This window comes from Ambystoma mexicanum, chromosome 6p (genome assembly GCF_040938575.1).
Source record: "Ambystoma mexicanum isolate Mex_15411 chromosome 6p, UKY_AmexF1_1, whole genome shotgun sequence".
NCBI classification, from domain to species: Eukaryota; Metazoa; Chordata; class Amphibia; order Caudata; family Ambystomatidae; genus Ambystoma; species Ambystoma mexicanum.
Genome location: NC_090935.1, coordinates 399,422,650 through 399,437,394, shown reverse-complemented (window position 1 = coordinate 399,437,394; position 14,745 = coordinate 399,422,650). Strand labels below are relative to the sequence as shown.

The 14,745-nt window shown below is 42.6% G+C and overlaps 1 protein-coding gene across 10 annotated transcripts in view; it reads left to right on the top strand.

Moving 5' to 3' along the window:
- TTC33 (tetratricopeptide repeat domain 33) overlaps positions 1-14,745 on the top strand; it is an 820,935-nt gene that overhangs the window by 725,613 nt on the left and 80,577 nt on the right. For 8 of the 10 annotated variants that reach the window (XM_069627185.1, XM_069627186.1, XM_069627191.1 and 5 more), the window contains one exon: positions 10,294-10,425. The exons of the other annotated variants lie outside the window; for them this stretch is intronic. In XM_069627185.1, the coding sequence (XP_069483286.1) occupies positions 10,294-10,425 (132 nt within the window). The remainder of the gene's footprint in view (positions 1-10,293; positions 10,426-14,745) is intronic. 10 annotated transcript variants of the gene reach the window in all.

The window sequence follows — 14,745 nt, the reverse complement described above, 5'->3', positions numbered from 1 at the left end:
TGTTCCACGTGCGAGAAACGAGATTACGGAAGAACTATAAGGAATTGGAAGGTTTGTTTGAAAGCTGAGGATGTTAGCTTCAAAATGACATTTAAATTTCGTTTCTAGGACGTACGGTTCAAAAGTTAGAGGTTTTAGTGAAGGTAGATTTTTCTTGTGAGTCAAAATTTCAAAATGAAAGATGCGCTTTAAAGATTAGGAACCAAGATGGACTTGTACTAAGGGGCTATGAAAGTGCAAGATGCCCAATGGGACAGCCACCAGAACAAGGGCGCCTTCCGCTCTGACTTCTGTCCGCCAGGACACTTGACTTTTTCTTCAGAAAAATATCAGCGCACAGATGACTATCACTACAATTATCAAGGACTATATAATGAAAAGGATTCAGGATGGACACAATAGTTTCTAATGCAGTTCTGGATAGGTTGAAATGGATTGAATAGGATTACATTAAAGTAAGAAATAACTATGGACTGTTCTATACTAAATGCTCACTACTATGGCTTTGGAATGGAATGGGCCCTCAAAGATCTGGTCAAGGGTTTGGCTGGGATTCGCTCACCACCGGACAGGTCTCAGGCACTTGGTTCTGCTCTCAGCAAGGCACTCTGGTCTGCACGGCCTCTTGGACTGGATCAGGCGGGTTCTGGGTTACAGCTCTGCTGGACTGATCTGGATCTTGGGTTCTAGCAAGGGTTCTTGGCCAGAGCAGCAAAATAGCTCAGCCAGGCTGTTGAATGGTTTCGGCCCTGTGGAAGTTTAGGGGTTAAATCAGGTTGCTAGATGTTAAAGGCCTGCTGTGAAAAGGGTTCAGCTTTTTGGGTTAGGCCTCTGCTTCAGGGTTCTGGACTCTGGTTCTGGATCTTCCTTCAGAGTACTTCGCCAGTGGATCAGTTGATGAGTGAATGTGTGTCCTTTTGCCTGTCCTTAGCAGTCCCCATTTATCCATTTTCTAAAGTGTGTGGGGAGGCTGATTGTCTATGCCCAACCCTCTAAGGATCTGATGGGTCAAAGAATTCCCCCTCTCCTGATTTGAGAAAGGAACAGTGTGTCAAAATGTGGCATGATGTGTCATGTTTATGGCTTAGGGAGAAAACCTCCTCTTTGTCTCTGTACAGTATATCTTATTTTTCATAAAAACATTTACAAATGCACAACTTGTTCATAATACATATTTACATGCTAGATTGACTAAGGTACGTTTCTGTCAAAGTCTCATGTTCCTACGAGTTTTGGTTCATAAATGATAGTTTTTCGCGTTTTTGGTTGGTTACACATTTGCACATACCATTTGGGCATACTTCTGTAAATTTTCATCTTCATAGCATAATCACAATAGCTACAATATTAAAATGTTTGTGGTTCAGTCTCAGAACATCGCACAGATTCCAGATTAGTTTTAAACTGTGAGCACATTTTTCATTTTAATAATCTCTAAGTTTCATATTTTTGTCAGTTCGGCACAATATTTTATAAGTCTTTTCCCAAAACATACAGTTACTTTAGTTTCAAATCCACATTTTCACTCTGGCCCGCCTCTAAGGCTCGGCTGAGTCAGAGAGTCACATGGGCTTCTTCCTGCCAGGGCAGTTGATGTCAGTCACATTAGCATTTTCATTCAGCTGAAGGGAGTCCTTTGTCTTCACTCAGAGTAACATGTAAGAGTGCCCCTCCCATTTCCTTTCACTTTCCTGTCAGATACTCAGCAGAGAACAGGGGAAAAGATTCCTTTGTTTAGGGAGAAGGTGTGGAATGTGTTTGAAGCTCAGTGTGGGAAACCTTAACTTTTAAACACAATGTCTGAAATTGTCTTGTCCTAAAATATAAATTACATTTTTAACAAATACATCAACCAATTTCTTAATTCAAGCCTTTTTAAAATATAGTTTTGAATTGTATCCACCTCTGAGGCTCCTAATAGCAAGTCTTTCCTTGGCATACTTTGAGTTCAATGTACAACTTTAAACATGACAGGTTTTAGAAATCGCCAGCTTCTGACAGAGGTGAGTAATGGTATTGCGCCCATTTTCAACATAATTTTCCAAGCAAGCAATCTTCAATGTGGATTTTCTTCTGATAAGTGTACTTCTATGGACATTGTATTTATGTGGATTCTTGAAGTAGAATGATGTTTAACACCCAACAAGGAGATTGGATCTTTTGGGTGGCTTGTGAGCCATGATTTTTGCAAATTTGACAACCAAGAAAAACGGATTTTCACACAGCTCTGTGTTCCTTTTGCAATCAGCCTTGCTTTTTGGGCAGCCAAATGATGGGTTTTGGCAGTGGTCTCCTGTGTTACCACTGACATAGGCAAAAGTGGATGGCGGCCTATTTTTCAGATTTTTACTGTGCACTTCTGGGTGATTTTTAGCGAGCAGCATGCTTTCCGGCGGCCATTCTGATGTTCCTGATGCAAGCAGTGCACAGTAATGTTGCAGGGTCTGGATTAGTGGGGGGAAAAACATACCACACTCTCTGGCTCAGCCAAGCCTTGGAGGCGGGCCAGACGGAAAATGTGGATTTGAAACTGAAGTAACTGTATGTTTGTGGAAAAGACTTATAGCAAATTGTACTGAACTGGTAAAAATATGTGGTTTATAGGTTATTAAAATGAAAAATACACTGGACTCTGGAATGTGTGCGACATTCAGAGACTGAACCACGAAAAAGTTCATATTCTAGCTATTGTGATTATGTTAGGAACATGACAAATAACAGGAATATGCCCAGATGGTATGTGTATGCATGTGTAAAAATTGGTACAGAACTAACACAGAGTAACTGCCCAAAAGCGCGAAAAACTGTCATTTGTGAACCAAAACTCGTAGGAAGATGGGACTTGAACAGAGACGTGCCTTAATGAATCTGTGATGTGTATATTTAATATTATCAAGTTGGGGATTTTGGAAATATTTTTTTTTAGGAAAAATAGATTTTCTGAAACAGAAGAAAAGGGGAGGATTTTTCTTTGGACCTAAACACCATGTCACTCTGACACATGATGACACACTGTTCCTTTCTCAAATCAGGAGAGGGGGAATTCTCTGACCTATCAGATCCTTAGTTGGGTTGGGCATAGTATAATCAGCCTCCCCACCCCTTTGGAAGATGGATAAATAGGGACTGTTGAGGACCCAGAAAGACACACATTCACTCATCACTGATCGACTGGCGAAGCACTCTGAAGGAAGATCCAGACTCCAGAACTAGATTCCAGAACCCTGAAGCAGAGGCCTAACCCAAAAAGCTGAACCCTTTTCAGCAGGCCTTGAAATCTAGCAACCTGATTTTAACCCCTAAACTTCCATGGGGCCTAAACCATTCAACAACCTGGCTGAGCTGTTTGCTGCTTTCGGCCAAAAACCCTTGCTAGAACCCAAGATCCAGATCAGTCCAGCAGAGCTGTAACCCAGAACCTGTCAGATCTAGTCCAAGAGGCCGTGCAGACCAGAGTGCCTTGCTGAGAGCAGTCCAGGTGTCCTGAATCCTGTCCGGTGGCGAGCGAATTCCAGCCAAACCTTTGACCAGATCTTTGACGGATCCATTCCATTCCAAAGCCATAGTAGTGAGTATTTAGCATAGAACTGTGCATAGCAAATCTCTTAGTATTAAGTAATCCAATCCAACCCATTCCAACATATCCATAACTGCATTGTAGAATCTCTTGTAGCTATCCTGAATTCTTCTCTCATTCATATAATTCTGTGATAATTGTAGTGATAATCATCTGTGCACTAATCTTTTTCTGAAGAAAGTAAAGTGTCCTGGCGGACAAAAATCAGAGCGGAAGGCGCCCTGTTCTGGTGGCTGACTGTTATGTATCTTGCATCTTCATAGCCCCTTAGTATAAGCCCATCTTTGTTGGTAAATCTTCAAAAGCGCAGTCTCATTTGTAAAATCTTGACCTCTTTTTGAGAAAAAAAATCGACCTTCACTAAAACCTCTAACTTCTGATAGTTGTGCTGTAATCGTGTTTTTCGTGCGCTGAAGTTTGCTGCGATTTCGCATTTGGCTCAATTTCATCACATGTAAAAACAGCTATTTCTTGCTTTCAACTTCTGAATTTCGTTTTCCGCCTGCTAATCATTCTACAATCATTGCTAGTGTCTACCTGAACCAATCCAAAGCAACTCTCACTAGTTCTGAATCCCATTTTTAGCGAACTAAAAATCATTTTTAGCATTTTTCCCATTCAATTCAAACCACAATTAAAAGCAATTGACCTGTTTAACATCATTACTGTTCTCTCTAAGATTGTGGCGGGGAATCGGGATTGAAATTGCAATTGTTGATTGTTATTCCTGATACCTGTGTGCCCCCATTCCATCTCTTCATTTTGCATATTGGGGGGGACTGAGTAGTAACAGGGGGAAAGAGTGATCACCTTGTCTTTGATTGAAGTAATATCAAGTTGTATTTCTGTGTTGCATTCTTTCCTATCATTGCATTTCCTTGAACCCATACAAAGTTATTCTCTGCTACATTATTCTTCCTATTCCTAATTGATTAAAGAGATTGTTGATATTGTAATATTACCTATTGCTGATCATTGCCTAAATATTTATAAGTGTGATATTCAGTTATTATTCATATATATAAAAGTGTGATATATATTATTCAATTTTTCAAATAAATCTTTTAATTTGCAAAACAAACCTACTTCTTGGCTCAGTGAGGCCGGGGGATTCAAAGAGAGGGGAGTTATATAAGGGTACATCTTCCAGAAATAAAATAACTTTTGACATATAAATATATAAATAAGGGTTTCCATTGGGCATCCCATACTAGGCATTCACTTAGTTGGGGTGCTGGGTTGAAACCACTTAGTGTGTATGCCGTGCCCGCATACCCCAGCCTGATGTGGACACACCTTCTTATGGTTCCCCTGAAGGCAGCCCCTCCAACCGTGGCAGCCCCATCAGAGAGGCCGCATTGTCCCCCTACAGCTCCCCTGCCGCCCTGCGCAGAGCTGTCAGTCCAATCCATAGCACACCAGACAGACCCATAGTCATGGGAGCTGCTGTAATGGAACGGCTGGACGTGATAGAGGAACGATAGCGGAAAATTGAGGCCATGGCGGCTGAACACAGCCACCACATCAAGACAATAAGCTGCACCATACGTAATGCAGCCAAGACCATGGTGCGTGACAATGCCCGCACCCGTAGAGTGGTGGAGGGCTGTACAGCTGACCTGACAGGTTTTTGACAGAGACTTTGTGAGCTGTATGAGGGGCAATCTGCACATGCTGAGCAGATGCGGGAACAAACAATCTGCTCCACCGGCAGCTGCAGTTAGCAGGTGCAATTCCATCTATCTCCACCACACCCACAGAGGGCGCCGTTCCCTGCACAATCTCCCACGCTGCTCACCAGCGGGACCCCGACGTGGTAAGCGTCCATGACCATCAGAGATCGACATAGCACAGTTGTGCCGAGGCACGGGCACATGGACCCACCGACACTGTCTTGGGGTGTTCACAGGTTGGAGGGTGTTTGTGTGCTGAGGTGTTCACAGGGGGGAATTGTGTGCTAGGGTGTTCACAGGAGGCAGAGGGGATTGTTCCACAATTAATAAATCCTGTTCATAATGCATACAAAGCATGGACATTCATAATTGTTTGAAAGAGCTCTTTATTTTACAGGTAATATTTGTTACATGTACCCATCCACCAGATGAAAAATATTTGTCAATCAAGGCCTGTCTGGCCAACCTCCCCTCCCTCACTCCATCCCTTTGTGCATTTGCCCCGGCTATGGGCACATGCTCCTCATCACTCCCATCCCCAGGTGGCTGGCCATCAGCATCGGGGCAGTGGCACATGCCTGCGACAGCAAATGTTGTGCAGCATGGCCCAGGTGAGTATGATTTTGCCTACTTTCTCTGGTGCATACATCAATGCCCCTCCCGTACGGTCTAGGCACCGGAAGCGTGCCTTAAGCAATACAAATGCCATTACCACACAGCTGCGTGTACGCCCATGGGCAATGTTATATGGCAGCTCAGCTGGAGTGTGTGGATTACGCACAGGGTTCATGAGCCATGTGTACTGCGGGTATCCAGAATTTCCTGCAGGGAAGAGAACGTGTACATTAGGCATATGTAGGTTCAGTGGATGTACAAGGCTCAGACATCAATGACATAAACATCAAAGTAATGTATGTGTAGAAAAGGTATATGCTATTTCACTGCAATGTTTTCATACATCCTTCACGCTAATGGTTATGTGTGTCACACTCAGACAGTACCTATGGCTGGTGTTGCGTTTGCTACCTGGCACAATCATGCACATTTGGCCAGGCATATGAATGTCCATTCAGAGGTCACTATCTCAGGGATAGTCATTGTCATGACTCCATCTACTCATGTGAAGTGGTTTTCAGGATGTTCCTACATTAGGACTATTGGCATGACTGTCTGGTGGCCTGGGTGGGATATCTCTTGTGTGTCAGGGTGGGGAGCAGCACTGCAACACACACAAGATGCATTGTGGTATTTGGGTTTCCATATGTGACTGTGCTTTCACAAGTGTGTGGCATTCAATTTGTGTTCTGATGTGTGGAATGTGTGCAAGGGTTCTCTTGCGACACACATGCATGGAAATGGTGCAGTGCTATTGCTGGCTGTGTCGCCTGGTGGCATGCAGGGATTCCTGTGCGTCTTCCCCTCCCCCCCCCCCTTCAAGTGAACATTGGCATGCATTTCACTCAAGATTTGTACTCACCCAACATCCATGTATTTTGACCTCGGTGCCTCTCCATGTAGGCTGGCAGGGTACTGTTGCACAGTATCATGGATTCGTGGGTGGATCCTGGCTAGCAGGCGCAGCAGTGGCTGAAAGTTAGGTCGGGGCTACAGGTCATCTGCACGTTCAGGGAATGGTAACTCTTACGGTTCCTGTAGGCTGCCTCATGTTCCCGGAGTGCTACTAGTGCAACATGTTGCTGTCTAGGGCTGCTATGATGTTTGGAACTTGGGCAATGGCATGGAATTGTGCCTTGAGCTGGTTGACCTGTGCCTGTGTGTCTGGCAGTGCAATGTGCTCATTGACATGGAGCAGCAATGCATCCAGCACCTGTCCCAGGACGACACTGAAGGTGGACTGGGCCATACCATGCATCATGGCAACGGTGTGTTGGAAGCTGCCAGTCCCAAGGTACTCTAAGACAGACACAAGCTCCACAAGTGGGGGCACAGCGGTGCTGATGGCTATCCGGCTGCCTATGTCAGCCTGGATTGTGTCCAGCAACTGGGTGATGGTTGCCCTGTCCAGCATGTACTCTGTCACCAACTGCCCATCAGTCAGGGCCCACAGTGTTGGACTGACCCTGGGGATGGCTGGCCACCTTGCTGGTGCTGGTCTCCTCATCCCCAACACCACCCTGTGCTCTCAGGGGCCTGGGCTGGTTGGCAGGCCTCTGTAGCTCCAGGCGCAGCAAGTACATGTCCACATCAAGGCTCCCGGCTCCAGATGGAAACATGGTGTTGGGGAGGGTGTTTTGTGCATGGGTGGGTCTTTTGTAGGCCTCTTGCGTGCATTGTTGTCACCTGGGCCCTTATTGCTGTCTCGTGTGTGTTTTTACCTCCAGCATTTGGCCGGGGGTATTTCTGGCGGTATTACGGACGGTTTTCCGGCGCTAACAGCACCAATGCTGTACTTGTGATAGCTCTGTAATAGCGCGTTTGTTTGCTGGCGCTATTACAGCCGGCGGTGTTACAGCTGGCTTTATTACAGTCTGCTGTAATAGCGCTGCTGGGATTTGAAGTCGTGATCCGGCGGAGCAGTATTTGCGGCGCTAATACTGTTTCAGCCGCATTTAAGGGTTACTGCCCAACTCGTGATGAGGCTGATGGTGTTTAGATATAGCTCTCTTTTAGATAGTATGATGCTGACGAAATGCATGAAAGCTTGAGATGGCACACCAATAAAGTAGAGATGTTTCTGCTTTCTCTTTTCTTTTTTATATTGAGTTGGAGTACAGAGTGCCATCTGCTAAAAGATTTTAGGAAATTGCTATATTGTTGAATGGCGTAAGATGTACCATGTAATACACAATCATTGAAAACAAGTAATATATCATGTTCTAATTCAAAACTGCAACTTTCTATGGAAATGACATCAGGAGTGTGACAATATGTTGAAATCCTAGTTTGGTTCATTTATGTTTCAGAGCTTCAAAATAATGTTCAGTGGGCTGATCTGAGTTATTTTGCTAGTAATGGCATTCTAACTGCTTTGGCGTCAACACTTTTGGATGTAACAATGTTCCAATTTCAACAGAGATATAGTTCTCATGCTCCCATTGCTGTTTCGATGAAGCAAATGGTGGATAGATATGTATTTTTACTTAATATACACATGTTCCATTAGCACCTTTAGCATTAAATGGAGGCAGTGTCTGTGTCTTGTGTCCTTTAGTTCGAAGAGTATCTTTCTCAACCATTCGTGCCTCGGTCCATTTGAAAGCAAAACGGGGCTTTCTTGCATAAATGTTCCTGGTGAGTGTTATACTTCCAACAGTTTCTCCGTTTCTCTCTTTTGGTGCTGTTATAAGCCATTACCTGTTCTCTTCTGTATTTAAACAACTTTTTCCATTCGGTTTCCAATACCCGACACATTAAAAAGGAAACCGCACAGTTTCTCAGTATGAATTTGCTTTGAGCAAATGGTTTTGCCTCAAATATTCTCAACCGTGTGCAGTTTGTTCATGAAGAGCTGGCCATGTCATGTGGTATGGAGTTCATTGGGGTTCGATCCAATCCCCCATGTTGTTTAATGTCTACATGGAGTCTCAATGTACAGCAATATGCCAAGTAAACCCAGGTGTCGCTTAGGTTGTTGGCTGTGACTGATGTTGTCCACCTTCATAACTGTTCAGTTGTCATTGAGGACTGGCTATCTTTACTTTCACTAAAACTGAACCATTCTAAAACTAACTGTATATTTTGGTTTGCTCTGCCTCATTATCTGCTGCAGCTTTACAAGAGTGCCTTTCTCCACTCTCTTCTCTTGGTATCACTCCAAGATTTTACTGAGGATACAAGGGTTAATAATAATAATTAATAATTATTAATTAATTATTCATTATTAATTTATTATTATTGTTGTTATTATTAACCCTTGTATCCTCAGTAAAATCTTTGGGTTTTATTCTGGTTTCTAATCTGAACTTTAAAACACATTTTTCTCACCTCTTATCTCACTTGCTTGTTTCAGTTGCCGTTGCTTAGGAAGATTGAAACTTGTATTCCTCCCTCTGATTTTCATACTGCCGTCCAAGCTTTAGTTATTTCACGCTTGGTAGGTTGGTATTGCTAACTTCATAGGTCTCCCATCATCCACCTTGCACCCTGGTCCTCCTTGTCTGGAATTCCCTAGCTCATGTAATATTGAGTGTATGACGGTTCAAGCACATTATCCGCTTTAATGTCTCTTCATTGGCACCCAATTCACTCTAATCACATTTGAAGGCCTACTGCATCCCCTATAAAATGTTGGTATTGGGACAGGCTGTCTGTTTAGCCACTAAACTCAACATCTCTGGTGAGTCAAGGCTCGCCAGGAGTCCTCCTGTATTGTGGCATACATGCCTCGATTTAGTCATTCTATCTTCTTAATTCAGGGTTTTTCGGCTGTAGCCTCACGTGCTTGGAACTCCTTGCAACCTTCCATTGGACTGCTTCCTACTTTAAATGAACTTTGGAAAGCACTTAAGACTTGCCTATACATAATTTGTTTTTCTGTGTGTTTCTGTTCCTTTGTTTACCTTTTAATTAATGTTTTATCTCATGTGACTGATTTTGTTCTCATTGTTATAACTTGTACAATATCCTGCTGTCCCCGTGCCAGTTTTGAGCTTTTGAGAATTTAAAGTAATGATGTCTCCTGCTGTCATCTATCATCACTGCATGCCACCTTGTGATATAATTGGTTTGACACTATTGTTTCATGACCTCTCGAGTATCTATTTTCCAGAAATATGTTCTATTTTGGGTACCTCTCGGGAGGATAGCTCAGGGGCAACGTGCACGCCTTGGAAGCAAGACGACACGGAGCAACACCGGTCCGCGATTAGAAACCTCTGGGTATTAAGCACGTTATAAATAACCTATCATGTCATATATCATATGGAGCAATTTGTGATTACTATGTTACATGAATGCTGCCTGGCTAAATCCATTCAGTTGATGCTTTAGTGTGACTGTCCCTTCTAAAATAAAGGTACATAACTTGATTTAAATTGCCGATATATTGCTCATGTTATGGAAATCTGTCGGTTCCTTCCATAGGTGCTGCTGTGTCTGCAGGAAATGTTCCCTGCGGTGCAAACTGCGAACTTGGCTATTGCGCGGAATCCTCTCTGCTGGGAGGCCTGGCAGACCCTGGGGCGCGCACAGCTTGGCCTGGGAGAAATCACCTTGGTAAGGAGCTATTGGGTGGGGAGTGTGTGTTTAGTTTCCATTTCACCCAGGAACGCTAATCTTTGCACTGCGTGGCTCGGGCCCTTCCCTTCTATATGAGCCCTCTGTCACGTTGCAGGCAGAGCTGATGCTTCCTGCCCCAGCTGCGCGCGGCCCCACTGCAGAATGCCACAGTATACATAGGCATTTCTTCCCCTTTTGGTATTACCGTCCCGAGAACCTTCTTATTGGATGATTGATGAGTCTGCCACTATGTTGTAAGTTTGTTTTGCAGCCAGGAATTTTGAGAATCATAACTCCGCTGGTTCCTAAACCCTCGACTAGTTATGGCTTGCATCGTTTTTAATCACAGCTTTCATGCTGCAAATATTTGACAGCTTCATGTCCTTGGGTGTTTCATATGATTTCCCCCCACGCCGTCATTTGGCGTTTTCCTCTAAGTAGGCATTGCTTGTCAGTTGCATAGGAGCGTTTTGCTCTGCAGGCTTACATGCTAGAAGACGCCCCGATTCAGGGAAACAAGCAACGTTTGTGTGGTGGCGTTTCAACTGTGCAAGTGTTTGTGGACTGTTTGCAGCCTGTGTTGTTCCTGTTATTTTACACCGGGAAAATACAAACATGTTCAACCAGCATTCTTAAAAAAATTGAAAGAATGATGGCCCTTAAGCATTTTATTGCCTGGCGTACAACTTTTTTTTTCCTCTCTCGACTGGTGAAGCACCCCGAATAATTTTTAATTTTTTCAGGAAAAGATATTGACACATTTGAAAGACCTCTTTTCCTATGATTCAAAGCTGCCCGGCCACTGTAGGGAACAGAGATAGTGATATGAATAATAATAATAATAATAATAATAAAAAGGATAATAAGCGCACAAACTCTGCAGGAGAAAGGAATTGCTCAGTCCGATGCCGCGTGTGCCACCAGCATAACAAAATACTGCGCTTATTCTGTTTTGGAATTAATATCTATTATTGGAACAAAACACACAATAAATTACAGCCTTCAACATAGATACATTTGAAGACCCCTATTTGGCAATTGCAAACATTTCAGATTAGGAAAAGACCGTTCAAGTGGAAAATGTGGGATTAGAACCAAAGAGACACAGGTAGATTAATTCCCACATCTGCTCAGTCAGCAGTTTTACAGAACTTCTCAGTGTAGAGAAACGATGTAAACCTCACTAGAGAGGGCAATGGAGGCCTTTAACAGCAGCACATTTTTAAATCCAAAAGTATGAATATTTGAATGAGCCCCTTCACTGCTTCTGACTCAAATGATAGTTTAAGGACGTTTTTTGGTGCTGGAAAGAAAAAGGCAGAATCGTATGGTAAGCTTAATTTCAGAATCATTCAGTGATGTACACAGGTTGTGACATGAGGGGCAAAGAACACACGTCCCCGCGCGCAGCCTGCCAACCTGGCCAAATTTCATCTGTCTATATTTTTCCGCACATCCTTTGATGCATTTTTGTTTATTTTATGTGCCCAAAACATGTTAAACCTTTCTGTGGAACTGCAAACATCATGCATGTTATGCATAACAACTGGCTGGATGCCTGTGTCAGCAAGCATGTCACTTTACCAGAGCTGCCATCCTGGAAAGTGTCAATGCCTTGAAAGTAGGGCAGCCCATTAGGCAGGATCTCGAGTTGTCCATGCTGGGTGGGAATTAGGCTCTTAACCTCACAATTATGTTGTATTTATAAACTGTACTGGAATGGAAGTTGCAGGGCTCCACATTGAGGGGAAAGGGGAGCTATTTAGCTCCTGTGTGCAGCCTAGAAGAGCCTGGTTAGCTTCATACCAACATCTACCAGGAGCTACTTTTGGCTCCCCATGTCTGCCGATGCCGAACAAACACGCTATGCACCTATGTACATTTTACTTTATGTGTTTGGGACAATCATCAAATAAACATATGGATGCATCTACATGACAGTTAAAGCATATGGGGTCATAAATAATGGATACAATTATATGTTTGCATCATAAGTGGAAGTTAGATTTGCAGAATGCTATGTACTAGCTCCTTGTGCTCCAGTGGTAGCTCCTGGTTAATGCTGGATACTAGGGGCTGCATTCAGCTCCTGCTTATCTAATCTTAATTTTGATCCCTGAAGTTGACACATGCTACTGAAGCCAAGATTTACAAAACAATTTTGCAAAGCTTTGTTTCAACATATTTTACAGGTGTAAATGTGGTAGTTGGGTGAGAAAAGTGGGCATTGCTTACTCACTCTCCACAGATATTTTCCATGCTAATTATTGTTGTGTCAGACAAGACAACATGTACCTATGTCTCTATTTAAGATGACGTCTCCTGTCTGACTAGTGGGAAAGCCATGGGGGCTGATAGCTGTCGTCCCACATTTTGTGGAAGGTGACTGAGGTTATCCCAAATGTTATCAATCAAAATGTGGCCTCAAAGCTGTTTGGCACAAACATGAGAAACTGGGCTAAAGAATTTAACCCAACTTCAGAAGTCCAGTTTATGTCAGACGTCCAGTTTGCCATGGTTGAGCAGGTGCAGAATTTTTCCTTGGCTGTAAGGAAATACAGTTTTGATTATCTTATCTGTCCTGGGAATAAAAATGTACATACTCTCTTTATTGACAAGATTTAGGACGATACTGCTCTGATCAATCATAGCAAATCTTTGTGGTGGTTATTGTGAGAGTAAATCTTGTTCAGGCCTCCAGATAAGTGTCGTACTGGGCCTTTTTTCTGCATTAACTTCTTGTAAATAGGACACCTTGTATGGATCACACCAGTTGGAAGCAGAAGGCATGTGCAAAGGACAGGTGACTTGAGAGAAACCATAGAAGATCTCTTGGTTTTTATCTTCATGGACTAAAAACAGGAATCTTTTTCTTTGAGCTGTGGTATGCACTAATGTCAGAAAAAAAGGCACACATTGAGTTAAGGAATGGTTTCTTTTTGCCCAACTTCTGCTGTGTTTCGTGTATGTAGATGCTCATAGAAAAGAGCACTATTCATGAATATTTAGTTTTCTAGCATTTTAGGACCTTCTGAGTAATACCCAAGAAAACCTAGTTATCATTGAGAAATATTAATTATAAACAATTGTACTGCTTTTTAAATGAATACATGTAGTGTGGTCGTACACTTTAATGTGTAGAAGAACGTGTTCGACTAATGTAATATATTGTTTGAAGCCAGGCATCTTTATCATACAATTGTGTTTTTTTTTCTAATGTGCTCTATTAGTTTTCAAGTCCAGTCATGTTTTGGTTGCCTGGCACATACTTTTGCCACTCTAATGGAGGCAAATAATTTGTACTCTTAAAATTAAATTCACGGTCTAATTATAAAAACAGTGAGCCTTATTAATAGTCTACAGTGCAGTAAAAAAGCGACATTAATTCAAATAAGGCCACTTTTTGGCATTAACGGAATTACTGCCACTGTTACTGCACAACTGAATTCCATGCTTGGAGGTAAAAAGAGGAACCTTTTACAAACAGCAAAAAGCTGGAGGTGAATCGTATACTTTATCTCCAAAAATCGTCGGACTTATCATGTGGCAATACTCATAAATGGGGATTTACACTGCTGTACCATCACTAGTAGTCCTGTGGTAATACCACGACTGAGTGGCAGTAATTGTAAATCATTTTGGCAATACAATGGCAGATTCAACACTGATTTTACTGCCAAACTCATAACGAGTCCCAATGCATACAATAATATTACCTCAAACCCTTATCTGGGCCACCAATAAAAATGCGACGTCTGACAAACATCCATTGAACCTTAACTTAGAGCCAATTTGGTTAATGGTGGGTGAGTGTCATTAAACGAACAACAGGGGTCAAAACCCCTTTCAAATCTTCAACACTACTATTCCAACTTTCAAAAACCTGACTCACCGGTCAGTGCAAGTTCAGGCAAAACAAATAAAAATGAAAGTATTACATTTGCAACTGAAATAGAAATTCTCAGTTTACCGTTTTCTAAAGAATATAAGGATAACTTGGTCGAGCCAACATTTCTTTGTTTTTTAAAACATATTTTACTAACGCACTTAGCAACACACATTACTCACCAGTATTTCATGACATAAGCGGACAAATGTGTGATGAACTGCTAAAAAGAGGGACTCTTGTTTTATAGACAAACGTCAGTGACATCTACAGCCAAGTGCAGTCATATCTTGTAGTCCGAAGTATGATCTTATCACGTAGGCGAGGTCACAGCACCCTCCTGTGTGGGTGTTTATGCTTAACATATGCTTTGAATGGGGACCATATATCCTTATAGCGGAATTTAGCCGGCTGCATAAAAGACCATTATT